General features: G+C 49.0%; 1 protein-coding gene across 1 annotated transcript in view; it reads left to right on the top strand.

Moving 5' to 3' along the window:
* LOC130585277 (2-oxoglutarate dehydrogenase complex component E1-like) overlaps positions 1 to 15,509 on the top strand; it is a gene marked incomplete at its 3' end in the record, with an annotated part of 42,054 nt that overhangs the window by 12,712 nt on the left and 13,833 nt on the right. The window contains exons 3-6 of the mRNA XM_057385702.1: positions 825 to 1,013; positions 4,651 to 4,753; positions 11,672 to 11,716; positions 14,798 to 14,915. Coding sequence (XP_057241685.1) covers positions 825 to 1,013; positions 4,651 to 4,753; positions 11,672 to 11,716; positions 14,798 to 14,915 — 455 coding nt within the window. The remainder of the gene's footprint in view (positions 1 to 824; positions 1,014 to 4,650; positions 4,754 to 11,671; positions 11,717 to 14,797; positions 14,916 to 15,509) is intronic.

Genomic DNA, 15,509 nt, shown 5'->3' with positions numbered 1-15,509 from the left:
GCACTTGTTAATGCCCATCTGCAGTGGGTACAGGGGCAGAGGTGGCAGCTGCCTCATTTTGAGCTGGTATGGTGGTACCTCTGTGGTGCTGTCATTGGTGTCACCAAAAGGATGGGAAAATTTGAAGAACGGTTAGAAAAAGAAAAACTGGTTGAGGGCTGAACAACACACCTGCTGCTGGGATTTAGGTCTCAGGCCGTTCAGACCATGGAAAGAGGAAGAAGTGTGTTYGATTGCAGGGCAGGAATATTTTTCAGAAAATATTTGGGGTATTTAGAGGGCAGTGACTCCTCCTGGGGAGAAGGAAATGAGCTGGAGGTGCAGGCTGGGGCTCACTGCTSAGAGCAGCAGTTCTGAGAGCAGAGCCAAGGGATGGGCTGTCACTGTGCCCCATCCTGGTGCCACTGCCAAGGGCAGAGGGGTGGCTCTGGGGTTGGCCTCATGACAAAAACAATCCAGATCGATGGGAAGTGGTGTGGCTGGAGTAGTGGGAGAGATTTGGTGCTCTTCTGGTCGAGGCAGTGGTGCCTCCTGCACGGAGCTGGGGGAGACAGCTCTGGGGAATCTGATACAGCTGCAAGACCGAGAAAGAGTAACACAGAAATGAGCGAGTCATTAAGTGAGGCAGAATCACTGAACAGAGARCTGCAGGAAASGTGCAGAGTTCTGGAAAGCACAAAACTGCAGGGGGAGTTTTGGCTTTGACAGCAGAGCTGAGCCCTCCATAACCTCCACTCAGGAGCTGTTTGAGCTGCAAGTGATGACCCTGGTCACATCTGGTCACATTTGGTCACATCTCTTCTTTATTTTTTTTCCTTTCCTAGTCATGGGACATCTTTTTTCGCAACGCCAATGCCGGAGCTGCTCCAGGCACCGCCTACCAAAGCCCCCCTCCGCTGACCAGCAGCCTGTCCACCCTGTCCCAAGCCCAGTTCATGGTCCAGGCCCAGCCTAACGTGGATAAACTGGTGGAGGACCATCTTGCAGTGCAATCTCTCATCAGGGCATATCAGGTAAGGGGATATTGTGGCCAGGAGGGGCTCACAGTGTCCGAGCTGGGCTGGAGTTGGTGTGAACGATGGACATGTTTGCATGGGGAGCATGCAGGACATGAACTGGGCTGCCTGGCTTGGAGCAGGAGCAGCTGATTTGCTGGGGCACAAGCTCTGCTGTTGTTTTGCTGGACAATAGGAAGATTAAACCCACTGTCATCCCAACAGGCTGCCAGGGAGGGGGAGGTTTTCTCCAGCAGGGTGGTTTGGTGCCTTCTGGAAYGCTGCTCCTGTGCCATGTGCTCCTGCCATGCTTAGCAGTGACCTGGAGCACCCATCCTGCCTGCCCCTATTGCTGAAAGAGCTTCTCAGGTCCTAAAATAAAAGCTCAGGAAACATTTCCACCCGATTTGCAACCTGCAACAGGCCTGTGGTGCTGGGGGGTGCAGCTCAGARCAATCCCAGCCTTCTGGGATAAACAAATTTGGAGCAGGAAGGAAACATCCTCTGGGCGGGGCAAGCCAGYGAGGAGAGAACATTTAAATGTGTTTCTACTTCTTTGTTATTCTTTCACTTTTGGTTATGCTCTGGTTTATCGAGTGCGGGGGCTGTAATTATGGCTGTGGTGGGATGTAAATGAACCCAAATTAATGAGCCCAGATTAATGAACCCCGATGCTGTGCAGTTGTGTTCCTGCTGAAGCAGGGGGAAAGTGGGGAATATGGGGAAAGTCCATCATAAAAGACTGTGAATTAAGAAAGGAATTGCAGCACTGGGTGAGTCCAAAGGTCTGAGTCCAAGACAGCACCTCTGCCCTGCCTGCCTGAGCAGCTGTGCTGCTKATGTCAGCACTGGGACCTGTTTGTGAGGTCCTGCATGGCTGATTCCATGGGAAATGACCACCTTGTCATCTCTTGAGCAGCTCCTGCCAGTGGAGCAAACAGGCAGATGCCAAATTTGAGTGTGTGGGCACTGATGCAGTTGGARGTGATGCCTAAAACAGGGCTCACCTGAAACAGAGGCCAGGCAAAGTGAAGAGAATAAAGCAGACAGATTTAATCCAGGCCTGTTTGTACATTGAGGGCAGACAGAGCCTCCTCCTGAGGCTGCACCCAAAATGGACCCCGAATCACGAGATCTTCACCTTTTATCAGTTCTGTCTCATGAACACATCTGGCCCCAATTCTGCAATGACACCTTCAGGTGATGATGTCACCCACCCCAAGCTTGCTCCCCCAATTCTCTGTTGTTTCCATATTTTGGGGCTCTGAGGCAGTGAAGTGTCCTTGGATTTCAGGYTSAGAGAGGAATTGTTTTGTGTGAAGATGGGAGAASAGGAGCTTTAGTGCTGTGCACTGGAGAAGTACAAGAATACAGATCCATGAAAATATAGAAACTAAAAATCCTAAGGGATCAGAGGCACTGCTCAGTGATTTGACCACAAAATCTGTAATCTCTGGAGCACGGCCGTCTCTTCTTCAGGCTCTGAATGGCAGCAGAGGATGATGATGGCTCTTGGATTATTTTTCTAAGCTGTTTGTAGTGAGAAATCCACCCCCCTCCCTGCCCTGGGGTCACAGGAAGGCAGGAACTGCAGGGGGATGTGCAGGTGGGGAGGTTCGGGATGGTGTGTGGGGTCCATGGGGAGAGTCTATGGGGTTCAGGACAGATTATGGGGTAAAGGGTAGTATATGGGGTTCTGGACAGTATGTGGGTTCAACAGTGTAGGAGGTTCAGGACAGTGTATGGGGTAAATGGCAGTGTATGGGGTCAGGATAGTATATGGGGTTCGGGACAGTGTATGGGGTAAAGGACAGGGCATGGGGTTCAGGACAGGTATGGGGTAAAGGACAGTGTATGGGTTCAGGACAGTTTAGGAGGTTCATGACAATATAGGGAGTTCAGGACTGTATGGGATCAGGACAGTGTATAGTGTTCAGGACAGTTTATGGGGTCAGGAAAGTATAGGGGGTTCATGACAGTATAGGGGGTTCAGGACAGTGCATGGGGTAAAGGATTCAGGACAGTGTATGGGGTAAAGGATGGGAAATGGGGTCAGGACAGTGTATGGGGTTCAAGCAGTGTATGGGGTCAAGACAGTGCATGGGTTCTGGACAATGTATGGAGTAAAGGACAGTGTATGGGGTTCAGGACAATGTATGGGATCCAGGACAGGATATGGGGTCAGGGCAGTGTATGGGGTCCAGGACAGTGTATGGGATCCAGGACAGGATTTGGGGTCAGGACAGTGTATGGAAGGATGAAAGGTGAAGGAAGCCCTGCGTGTGATTGGTAACCCACTTAAAACCCCACACAATTAATTCCTTCCGTGGGTCGAGCTTGYTTTGCCCTGTAATTACAGATGATTAATGACTGCTCTGCCATGGCATCAATGATGGCTCCTGAATTATTGCAGCTGGGTTTGCATGTCCCAGAATTAAAACTCCATTATTAATTTTGYGTTGTGCCGTGGTTTGGCTGGGCAGAGCCCTTACAGACCATATTGTCCCACCTTCCCTGGCCTGGGCAGGGACACCATCCCCTATCCCAGGTTACCCCAAGCCTGGACCAACCTGGCCTTGGGCACTTCCAGGGATGGGGCAGCCCCAGTTCAGTGGGCACCCTGTGCCAGGGCCTCCCCACCTTCACAGGGAACAATCCCTTCCCAAAATCCCATCCAACCCTGCCCTCTGGCACTGGAAGCCATTCCCTATGTCCTGTCCCTCCAGGCCTTTATCCAAAGTCCCTTTTCAGGCCCTGGAATGGCACTTGAGATCTCCCTGGATCTGTTTGTTCCTCAGGCTGAGCACCTCCAGCTCTCCCAGCCCTGGCTCCAGAGCAGAGGGAGCCCTTGGAACATCATTCTTGTTCCTTATTTTGGACACTAACGAGCAGCACGGCTCCTGTGGGGAAAGAGCTGTTTTCTTTGCTCCCACACTGATTCGAAGATTTGATTTGAGGATTTTCTGTGTTACCTGCTCACTGCTGAGGTGATCTGAAAGCCACCAGGTGTCCTCAGCTCAAAGCTGTTTGCTGCACTAAGCAGACTCCTGGTGCCACTGAGAGCATCCCCAGCACAGGAAGCTTCCATCCTGCTGAGTGATGGGCTCACCCCTGTGCTCGGCTGCAAGGTGGACAGGCCAAGCAAATAATTCACAGACTCAGCTGGCCCAGAGGAGCTTTCCTGTGCTCTGGGCTGTGGTGCCACCTGGGTGCTTAATTCAGTTTGCCAAACCTGGTGTCAGRCAGAGCAGAGCAGTCCTGGTGGCTGCTGCCACTCTGCTGTAGGTGACACTAAACCAAACCTCTCCAGGCTTCAGCTGCAGCTAGAATTGATGTAGCTCTGCAGAAAATGTAAAAAAAAAATTATAACTTTTTATTTTTTTTTTGAAGGAATGTCTCTTCAATTAACTTGTTTTAATGACTAATCTGTGTTGTTGCTTCCAGGTCAGGGGTCACCACATTGCAAAGCTTGATCCTCTCGGCATTAGTTGTGTAAATTTTGATGATGCGCCAGTAACTGTTTCTCCAAACGTCGGTGAGAATTACTCTGCAAATTAATTCTAATGTAATTTAACTTTTTTACCCCTCCCCTCTTTTGTTTTTCTCTCCCTTTTTTGGTTCCTGTTCTCCTTTCCATTCCTGACGCATTTCATAGATTCGAGGGCATCATGTAGCACAACTCGACCCACTGGGCATCTTGGATGCAGATCTGGACTCCTCCCTTCCAGCCGATATTATCACATCCACAGACAAACTGGGTGAGGGCTTTGAGAGCAGTTGATGCTGCATTGCTTGAGCTCCCTCCCCTCTCTCTCACAGCTTCGTAGGTAGATTGCTTCACAGGTCGGGGGGCTGAAGTTTCCTTAGTAATGATCACTCTCAAATTGTGGCTGCCAGCAGCAGCAGCGCAGTTGTGCCACCCTCCGGCTGTCACCCCGGTGCCCAGCTCATGTCCCTTCAACCAGTGCCAATCAGTGATGCCACTGACCTTGCTCACCCGGAGCTGGAAGCAATTGCATCTTGTGGAAATGCAAAGCAGAGAGGTTTTGTGTCGGTTGAGAGCTGGAGGTCTGTTCTCTCAGCTCCTCTTGCTGCTCCCTCCAGCGCTGGGAGTGAATGTACTGGGTTTGTCTCTGCAGGGCTGAGGTTGCCCTGCTGAACYTCCAGCTTGCCCCAGCATCTCCAAGACCTTTAATTACCCTTTTTCCAAGACTGAGYTATGAGTTCCTGCTGGTGATCATAACAAGGAAGCTTTGGGATGCATTCCTGTCCAAGCAGGGAGGTGGAAATCCCAATGAGTTTGAGTGAGARCTGCATGAGTGTTGTGCAGAAGCGTGTGGTGCCCAAGACTTGAAATCCTAATCCAAAAGTGCTTCAACCCAGCACCTCTCCACGTGCTTTYGAGCTGATCTCTGTAGTTTGCTGCCATTCTCCTCACCAGGATGAGGTTGCTGAGCTCTGTCACCTCCCTGGTGCTTCCCAGGGCGGTTCCCTGGCAGCCCGGAGTGCTCCATGCTCATGCTCCTAACGTAGAGTAGAGCAGCAGTGATGATTACTAACCTCAATCTGATCAGAACGCACSGTGCATGTCAACCACCTTGATTCCTCATTCCCTGTCTGCCAGCWCAGGGACAGAGCCCTGGACCTGCTGGAGCTGCCCACGGGATTGCCAGGAGCAGTAGGGGAGGGAGTAGGATTTGGTTGGAGCAGTTCGCTGGATGATGAGGAAGCTGCTTCATCCCACAGTCTGCACTCTGACATGCTTCTTTGGAAGACTGAGCCTTGGCTGAACCTCAGGAGCCCAGATTGGAGCAAGTSCTGAGATATTTTTGATGGCAAGAGGTGGGAAAATGATGGCTGTGAGCCCAAGTGTGGGGGAGTACACACGTACTCATAGTCACCATCGCGAGGAAAGCACACAAGAGCCATTTTAGGTGACCTTGGAGCCACTCACCTTGGCTTGACCAGACTTCAGGAGCCATCCAGCTCCAGACTGGAGCATGTCCTGAGATATTTTTGATGGCAGGAGATGGGGAGATGGTGGCTGTAGGAGAATACACACGTGCTCGTAGTCAGCACTGCAAGGAAAACAGACAGGAGACTTTTTGGGTGACCTTGAAGCACTCACCTTGCCTTGGCCGAACCTCTGGAGCCATCCAGCTCTAGATTGGAGCATGTCCTGAGATATTTTGATGGCAGGAGATGGGGAGATGGTGGCTGTCGGAGAATACACACATGCTCGTAGTCAGCACTGCAAGGAAAACAGACAGGAGACTTTTTGGGTGACCTTGAAGCCACTCACCTTGCCTTGGCCGAACCTCAGGAGCCATCCAGCTGCACATCAGAGCATGTCCTGAGACATTTTTGATGGCAAGAGGTGGGGAAATGGTGGCTTGAGCCCATGTGTGAAAGAATAACATGCTCGTAGTCAGCACCACGAGGAAAGCAGACAGGAGAATTTTAGGTGACCTCAAAGCCACTCACCGTGGCTGGGTAGCAGAGAGRATGAGGAAAGGCTTTCCCAGCTCAGGGTTTTTGGCCTGTGCTGTGGGGAAGCAGAGCAGGAGARGAGAGTCCTGAAGCCTTGTGCCTGGTGAATGTGTGTCCCTTGTGARAGCAGAGCAGCATCTGGATGAAACCCRGAGGAAGGAGCTGCGAGYGGTGACAGTGATGACAGTGGTGACAGTGACAGTTGTCCCGTGGCAGGAAAGGGAGCTGGCTGTGGGGACAGTCACCCTGCTGCTCAGGGAGTCACAGATTCAGAGTGGCCTGGGTTGGAGGGGACCTTAACAAGTGATCTGGTCTAACCCCACTGCCACAAGCAGGGGCACCTTCAGTTGTCCCAGGTTGCCCCAAGCCTTGTCCAAGCTGGCCTTGGGCACTTCAAGGGATGGGGCAGCCACAGCTGCTCTGGGCTGTCTGTGCCAGGGCCCCACCCTCACAGGGAAGAATTCCTTCCCTCTGTCCAGTCTAACCTTGCCCTCTGTCTGTGCAGCCTTTGGCCCTGGTGCTGGTGCTGCAGACCCTGATGGAAAGGGAAAATACACCAAAATACACATAAAGGTCACAGCAGGATCTCCCAGAGCTTTCTCTCTCCCAGGCTGGACACCCCCAGCTTTCCCMGCCTGTCTCCAGAGCAGAGGGGCTCCAGGCCTTGGAGCATCTCYGTGGCCTCCYCWGGAYTTGCCCCAGCAGGTCCACYTTGCCCTGGGGACCCCAGTGCTGGAGGCAACACTGGTGGGGTCTCGCCTGAGTGGGAAGGGTGGAATGTCCCCCTCAGCCTGCTGGTCACACTTCTGATGCAGCCCAGGACATGTGTGGATTTCTGGGTTGTCAGAGCATGTGGCTGGCTCATGTCTGGTTTTTCATCCACTAGGACCTCAAAATCCTTCTCTACAGAGCTGCTTTCCCTCCCTCCCTCCATCCATCCCTCTGTCCATCCCTATCCATCCATCCCTCCCGCCATCCCTCTGTCCATCCATCCCTCTCTTTTTCCATCCATGCATTTATCCATCCATCTGTAATCCCTTCCTCCATCCCTCCATCCATCCCTCCATCCATCCCTCCATCCATCCATCCATCCATCCATCCATCCATCCATCCATCCATCCATCCATCCATCCATCCATCCATCCATCCATCCATCCATCCATCCCTAATCCCTCCCTCCATCCCTCCATCCATCCCTCATCCATCCATTCCCTAGTCTGTGCTGGAACTGGGGATTACCCTGTTACCCCAAAACCCACTCTCATTCATAAGTTTTTTCATAAGTTCTATTACAAAACGAATTATTTATTTCATAGACACAAAACTAACAGACATAAGACTTTAARCAGGCTGTTTACTACACAGCAATAAACCAAAAAGAACTACTAGTGAAAAAAATAAATAAAATACAGTGCAGGGTAAAGGTACCTGTATTACAGCTAGCAAAGAAACAGCACAGCCACTTCAACACTCAGTGGTGTCACCTGGCTGAGGGGGCCCATCATTCTGCTGTCCCTGTCACTGATGGAGGAATTAAACCCTGCTGGTCCCAGCAGATATCCTTGAGATGTTGCTGTTGGGGCGGATGCGAGACACAAACATGGACAGTACCTCATAAAGGGCAAAAAAGCCCTTTATTTTTATTTTTTAATTATTTTAATTTATTATTATTATTATTATTATTATTATTATTATTATTATTATTATTATTATTATTATTATTATTATTATTATTAATTATTTATTAAAAAATGCAGTCCCATATATACTTTTATGTTATTAATCATGTTACATATTCATTGGCTACTGAACTACCACAATAGATTAATTGGCCATTATTAAACTACAACACACACTATTGGTCACCTGTAGCATAAGCATTCAAGCACTCAGAAATTCAACAGCCTTGKTGCTGTTTTTCTCCTTCTGTTGTTTAAATTTCTTACTTCTGTTGRTGCCACATTCTCATGGGWAGAAATTCATTATTTTTCTCCTCACGGGCTTTTCTCAGGAATAGAAGCTCTCCATCTCCAGATTAAGATAAACTGTYGGTCTCTGCATTGAGAGACACTGTTCCCTACTGCTTTCCCCTTCAGGGTTCAGAGGGGAGGTCAGTTCAGAGAGCTGCTGGCTCTGCTGCTTCCCCAGGTTTGTTCCAGCCATGTCCTGGCTGCAGAGGACACAGAGCCCAGGGTGATCCATGCACAATTCCCCCCTGGCAGCGCTGGGTTGGCTGCATCATCACACCTGTAACAACATCTGGAGCAACATCTGTGACAACACCTGTGACAACATCTGGGAGAAGCAGTCCAGCTTCCATTTTTCCACTGCTTTCCASTTGGCTTTTTCCACAAGCCAAGCACTGTGTCCCAGTGTGGCTCACCATGGTGGGAAGCATTCAGGCATGGCTCGTTCAGTGGCTGGAAGGGAACCTCAGCACAGGATCTCTGGTCTGAGCAAGCCCTTAAGCTTAATCCCTGTTCCTTTGTGGCTTTCTTGTTAAAATACCTGCCATTGTGGCTGCTGGTGTTGGTTTGATTCCCAGGAAGCCACGAGTTTGTATGAAATAATGTGTTCTGGGAGCAAGATATGATGGCAGCTGCTGGCGTTGTGTCTCATGGTAGAAGCCCACACTCAGGTGGCTGGAACTKAGCAAAGGAACTCTTTTTTTATCTTGCTGTAAGTGTGATTTATGCTGAGTAGATTTTCCCCTGGTGTTGTTACCTTGAAAAACCTCATCTGGTCAATCCCAGCTGTAACTGGGTGAATTTAGCTTGCAAACAACGTTCAGGAAGTGGGGAAGGAGCTGTAGTGATGCAGAACATGGAACTCTGGCTGGGCCTGAGGCTGGATGTCCCCTGCTTGTGGCAGAAAAAGCCAATTTCTAAGCAGATCCTGCTGGCTTTTTTTCTCTCTTTTTTTTTGCTTTGAAAGATTATGTAACATTTGACAAGGCAATTATTAACAGGAGTGGTTTTGAAACCTGGGAACAATCTTGTTTCCTCTTTCTGAGCARTGAAGTCCTTTAAAGGTCAGCTTTTGTGGTGTGAGCTCTGTTRCCAGCAGTTTAAGTGGCAGTGCTGCGATTCAAAGGAGTTGGATGGTTAATCTCAGAAATGGATCTTTCTTCTCAATTGCCTTTTGTTTAGCAACTGGTTTGGTTCTGGTTTGGAATCTCTTTGSATTAAGCAGTGCAATCTTTGGGGAAAATGTCAGAGGGAGAAAACCTGCCCAGGGCTATTCAGACTGACTGGTGGGGCTGGAGCCACCAAATTCCCCTTGTCTTTTCTRTTTAAAAAAACAAAGTCATCTCATGCTGGTCTTCCACTGCAGCTGCTCTGGCATGGTAAATGTGTAAAACAAGGACAGAATGACCACAGGAACTCAGTATGAGTCTGAAAATAGAAAGGAATAGTACTCAGCACGCTGAAATGTGGGTGGTGTGTGGAAGGCTGTGTGTGTCCAAGWGTCTGTCTGTCTGTCTTTCTCCCCGTGGAAGGCAGGCAGCTGCCTCTGCCTCATGGCAAGGGGAATTGATGGAAATCCTCCTCCAGCTCAGGAAGAGCAGGGCCAGCCCCTGTGGGGAGCTGGGCTTGAAGCCCTCCCACCTTCCCTTTCCCTGCTTTGGGGAAGTGTCTGATGTTCCCTGCTGACCCAAAGGATCAGCGTTTCCCAGGCCTTTTCTGTAACCTGGGTGAGATTGAGGTGCTTGGGTCACCTAACCTGGCCAGGCAGACAGCTCTGGTGCTGCACATTTGCTGCTGCCTGCACCAAGCACAGCCATCCTCACTGCCTTCCTCTCCAGCTGCCTGCTTGTTCAACACCCCAATTTCCTCCTCTGTGCAAACGCAGCACCCTCGGGTTGACCTTGAAATGCTCCCAGTGGCAGCAACAGCAAACCCTCCGGAGCAGGTGGTGGTGGGAGGCAGCTCCCTGCTCTGCAGAGGGTCCCCTGGGATGCAGCTTGGGAGGATGCTTTTGGTGCTGCAGATGAAGGTGCAGCTGGGCAGGATGCTCTTGGTGCAGATGAAGATGCCCCTTGGCAGGATGCTCTTGGTAGATGCTCAGGAAGATGCAGTTTGGGAGGATGCTCTTGGTGCTGCAGATGAAGGTGCAGCTGGGCAGGATGGTGGTGCAGATGAAGATGCAGCTTTGACAGGATGCTCTTAGTGGTGCAGATGAGGATGCACCTTGGCAGAAGCTCTTGGTGATGGCAGGTGAAAGTGAAGTTTGGTAGGATGTTCTTGGTGCAGATGAGGATGCAGCTGAACAGGATGCTCTTGGTGCAGATGAAGATGCCCTTTGGCAGGATACTCTTGGTGGTGATGAGGATGCAGCTTTGACAGGATGCTCTTGGTGGTGCAGATGAGGATGCACCTTGGCAGGATGCTCTTGGTGGTGATGGCAGGTGAAAATGCAGCTTGGCAGGATGCTCTTGGTGCTGCAGATGAAGGTGCAGCTGGGCAGGATGGTGGTGCAGATGAAGATGCAGCTTTGTCAGGATGCTCTTGGTGGTGCAGATGAAGATGCACCTTGACAGATGCTCTTGGTGGTGGTGGCAGGTGAAAATGCAGTTTGGGAGGATGCTCTTGGTGGTGATGAACATGCAGCTGGACAGGATGCTCTTGGTGAAAATGCAGTTTGGCAGGATGCTCTTGGTGCAGATGAAGATGCCCCTTGGCAGGATGCTTTTGGTGGTGCAGATGAAGATGCAGCTCTGACAGGATGCTCTTGGTGCAGATGAGGATGCACCGTGGCAGATGCTTTTGGTGGTGATGGCAGGTGAAAGTGAAGTTTGGCAGGATGCCCTTGGTGAAGATGCACCTTGGCAGGATGCTCTTGGTGGTGGTAAATGAAGATTCCAGGCTTGCCCCTCTCCCATTGAGGAGATCTCAAACCATGCAGCTCAACTGCTCCCCAGTGTCTGATGCCCCCCCTTCCCTTCCCTTCCCCTCCCCTCCTGCTCCTCCCTGCTCTCATCAGGATTTCTCTCCTGCCTAGTCCGTAGTCATCCTCCATCCCAGCCCTTTTTTAACCTCCRATGGGTTCTGACTGTATTTTAAACACTGTATATTTTAAACTTGTGCTTTCCATGCCTAATTGTCACAGTTTCAGGGTTTTTTTACTAACTTTGACTGCGTCTCTCTATCTTCTCCCTCTCTGCACCCCCCTCCCTGCCCCCCCAGACCTCGCAGTTTTCAAGGAGCGGCTGAGAGTGTTAACAGTAGGAGGTATGCAATTAATGAGCCCTTAACCCTCTGGAGTGCAGGACTCTCTTTGAATAGGTTATTCTGGGCATGAACTGAGCTGGTAAAGTGGACCTCTGGCATCTCCCACCACTCCCMTGAGTTTTGTGACATGTTTTAATTTGTACTCAAAAGTCTTGATGTAGGTGTGTGCTTAGTACACTTTGCCTTGTAGAAATCCTCAGTTTGAGCCTCGCTGGCCTTTTCTCTACCGTGTTTGCATGCCTGGCTTGCTGGAGTACATGTTTTGTCGTGAACATTTAATTTTGCAAGGCCTCAATCTCCCTCATTGGTTCAAAGCTCCTAAAAATTCAAGCTGTCCCCTGGTTTTCTCGCAGGGAAAATTTGGCAGCTCGTCCCTTGTCTTCCTCTGCCTATAAATAGTGAGTGTTGTCAGAGCTGGCAGGCTGCAGCAAAGCAGAAGCAAAGATGATTTAAATGTCCTAAAACTCCTGACAAAAATCTGATCCTCCCCAAAGTGTGCCAGGGTGTCATCAAAATATCACAGCAGAACACACCAGAGCCCTGTGCTGCAGGGCTGGAACCCTCAGTGAATTCCTGAGGATTCCCTGACGCTTCAGCAGGCAGTTTGTGTGGGATGCTCGCCGCTGATGCTGCTTCTCCTCAGGATTTCTGTTGGAATGGGAACCAAAGAGAAGCCCCAGAGATGTGGGGCAAACCCTTGACTGGGTCAGTGTTCCCTGTCCTGGGATTCTGGTGTCCAGGAAGGTGCTGTGAGCAGCRGGGRGATGGACAGCAGGGGCAGCCAGGAGTGTGTCCACTACAGACTGACTGGAGCTGTCCYTCAAGGCTKCACASGGATCACAGAATCCCAGAATCAATCCCAGAAACATAGAATCAATCCCAGGAACCTAGAATCATAGGGATCACAGGCATCACAGAATCCCAGAATCAATCACAGAATCCCGGAATCAATCACAGAATCATAGAATCACAGGGATCACAGAATCCAGAATCAATCATAGAATCCCAGATTCAATTCCAGAATCATAGAATCACAGGGATCCCAGAATCCCAGAGTCAATCACGGAAACATAGAATCACAGAATGACAGGGATCACAGAATCCCAGAATCATAGAATGACAGGGATCACAAAATCCCATCATCAATCCCAGAATCATAGAATGACAGGGATCACAAAATCCCATAATCACAGAATCCCAGAATCAATCTCAGAAACAGAATCACAGGGATCCCAGAATCCCAGAATCAATCGCAGAATCATAGTATCACACAGAATCAATCACAGAATCACAGAATTCCAAAATCAGAGTCTCAGAATCACAGGGATCACAAAATCACAGAATCACAGGGATTACAAAATCCCAGAATCAATCTGAGAAACAGAATCACAGAATCCAAGAATCAGTCACAGAATCACAGGGATCACTGAACCACAGAATCCCAGTATTCCAGAATCACAGGATCACAGAACCCCAGAATTTCAGAATCCCCAGGGTTGGAAGAGACCTTCACGATCTCCCAGTCCAAGCCCTGCCCTGACACCCCAACCCACCCACGGCATCAGCCCCACATCCAATGTTTGTTAAACACAGCCAGGGATGGTGACTGCACCCCCTCCCCGTGCAGACCATCCCAGTGCTTCATTACTCCTTTAGGATTTCTTATTACGCTTTTTAGGATTTTTAGAACCCAACCTCCATTTCCCTTGGCTGTGTCCTCTGGTTCTGCCAGAGGAGTGACCATGACCCACGATGAGCCATGTCCAGCCCTGTCCTCATGGAATCACAGTCTGGCTCAGGCTGGAAGGGGTTTTAGGTAAAACTGTCCATTCCACTGTCCCAGGGTGCTCCAGCCCTGTCCAGCCTGGCCTTGAACCCTTCCAGGRATGGGGCTGTCCACAGCTCACTGTCCTTTCCTCCCCAGAGCCAGGAATGGACTTTTAAGGTGAAGTTCAAGGAAGGGGCCAGCTCAGGAGGGGTCAGTTTTTGTCTCCTGTTGCCCTAAGGAAGGTGTTTAGGCTGTGTCCCCATCCCCTCTCAAAAAGAGCCCCCAGCTGGGGTTCTGGGCTGGTTTGGAGTTGTGGTCACTGTGTCCCCTGTAGCTCCTCCCCAGGGTTAGGAAACACCCCCAAATCTGTTGGGAGCGTGGGAGGGATGAGCAGGAGCCCCAGGGAGGTGCCAGGGCTGTTGTGAACCCACTCCTTCATCCAAACTCTGCTTCAGGAGAGTTCTGGAGACTCCTCAATTCCTCTGCTTCTGCTTTTCTGCATCATTTCAGCGAGGTCAGCACTGACCTCCTCCTCTGTGCCTCAGTTTCTCCAAAGAGGCACCTCTGATGGCTTTGGATGGGATTTAGGACWGCAGGACCCACCTGCAGCCCTAAATCCCAACTCCAGGCCCAGCCCAGCTCCCCACAGCCCCCATACCACGAGTAGGAGCTGCCAGCACCAAAGGGAGGAGATTTGCTGAGCAAAAGCTCATAATTAAAACGCTGTTAATTGGGCTGAAAGGGTGTCTGGGCAGCAAAGCCCTGAGTGCTCCCGGGCTGAGCTATTCAGGAGAGTCCGTCAGAGCCCTGTTGCTGTTTCTCTTTCTTGCTTTTCCCTCCTTGGGGTTTTGTCTGTTTAGTTTTGTCTGTTTTGACTGTTTTTTCCTCCGTTTGTTCAATTCCTGCCATGTGTTGACACCTCCGGTGTGCTTGGTGCTCCTCAGCTCCTGTTTCTTTCCTCTCCCCTCTGTTATAATTTATGGTTTATTTTTTGTGTTCCYGGGGCTCCAAACTCCCTGACTCACCCCAGATTTTAATTACCCATTTCCCCACATCRCTTTGTGGTTCATTTCCTGTGGTGTCTTCCATAATAACTCCCGTTGTTCTGTGCTTAATGTATTTTTGTTTAATTACGGCTTGGTTTTTTTTATCCATATAAACCTCCTCCATGCTTATTATTTTTTTTTTTTACGCTGCTTTTTTTTTGTCCCTTCCCCACCTGTCCCAAACACAACCGGTGTGACGGCATCCCCGTCCCTCTTCCTTCCTTTCTTTCTCTCTCTCTCTTGTCCCACCCATGACAAATCCTGCAGGTTTTTATGGGCTGGATGAATCTGACCTCGACAAAGTTTTCCACCTCCCCACGACCACTTTCATCGGTGGAAATGAATCAGCTCTTCCTCTGAGGGAAATCATCCGTCGGCTGGAGGTGAGGATTCTGGGATTTTTTCTTTTTTTTTTTGGAAATGATAGGAAATTTTAAAAAAAAAAAAATTTTGGAACAAATATTTTGGAAAGAATTTCTTGGAAAAAAAATTTTTGGAAAAAAATTATTGAAAAAAAATTTTTGGAAAAGATTTCTTGGAAACAATTTTATGGAAAAAATTATTGAAAAAAATTTTTTGGAAAAAATGTTTTGGAAAAGAATTATTGAAAAAAAATTTTTGGAAAAAATGTTTTGGAACAAATTTTACGGAAAAAAATTCTTGGAAAAAATATTTTGGAAAAAAATTCTTGGAAAAAACTTCTTGGAAAAAATTTATGGAAAAAAATTCTTGGAAAAAATCTTTTGGAAAAATATTTTTGGAAAATTTTGGAAAAAATGTTTTGGAAAAAATGTTTTTTGAAAAAATGTTTTTTTGAAAAAATGTTTTTTGGAAAAAATGATTTTTGGAAAAAATGTTTTTTGGAAAAAATTTTTTGTAAAAAGTTTTTTTGAAAAAATTTGGAAATCTTTTTTGAAAAAACTTTGGAAAGTCCTGGGTCATGCTTCACATTATAAGATTTTTCAGTTTGGGATTCTCA

The sequence above is a fragment of the Malurus melanocephalus genome, unplaced genomic scaffold (assembly GCF_030028575.1).
Source record: "Malurus melanocephalus ecotype Western Australia unplaced genomic scaffold, MMel_1.1 scaffold_856, whole genome shotgun sequence".
In the NCBI taxonomy this organism is placed as follows: domain Eukaryota; kingdom Metazoa; phylum Chordata; class Aves; order Passeriformes; family Maluridae; genus Malurus; species Malurus melanocephalus.
Note: the sequence above shows the minus strand (reverse complement) of the source record. Positions and strands in the feature narration are given on the sequence as shown.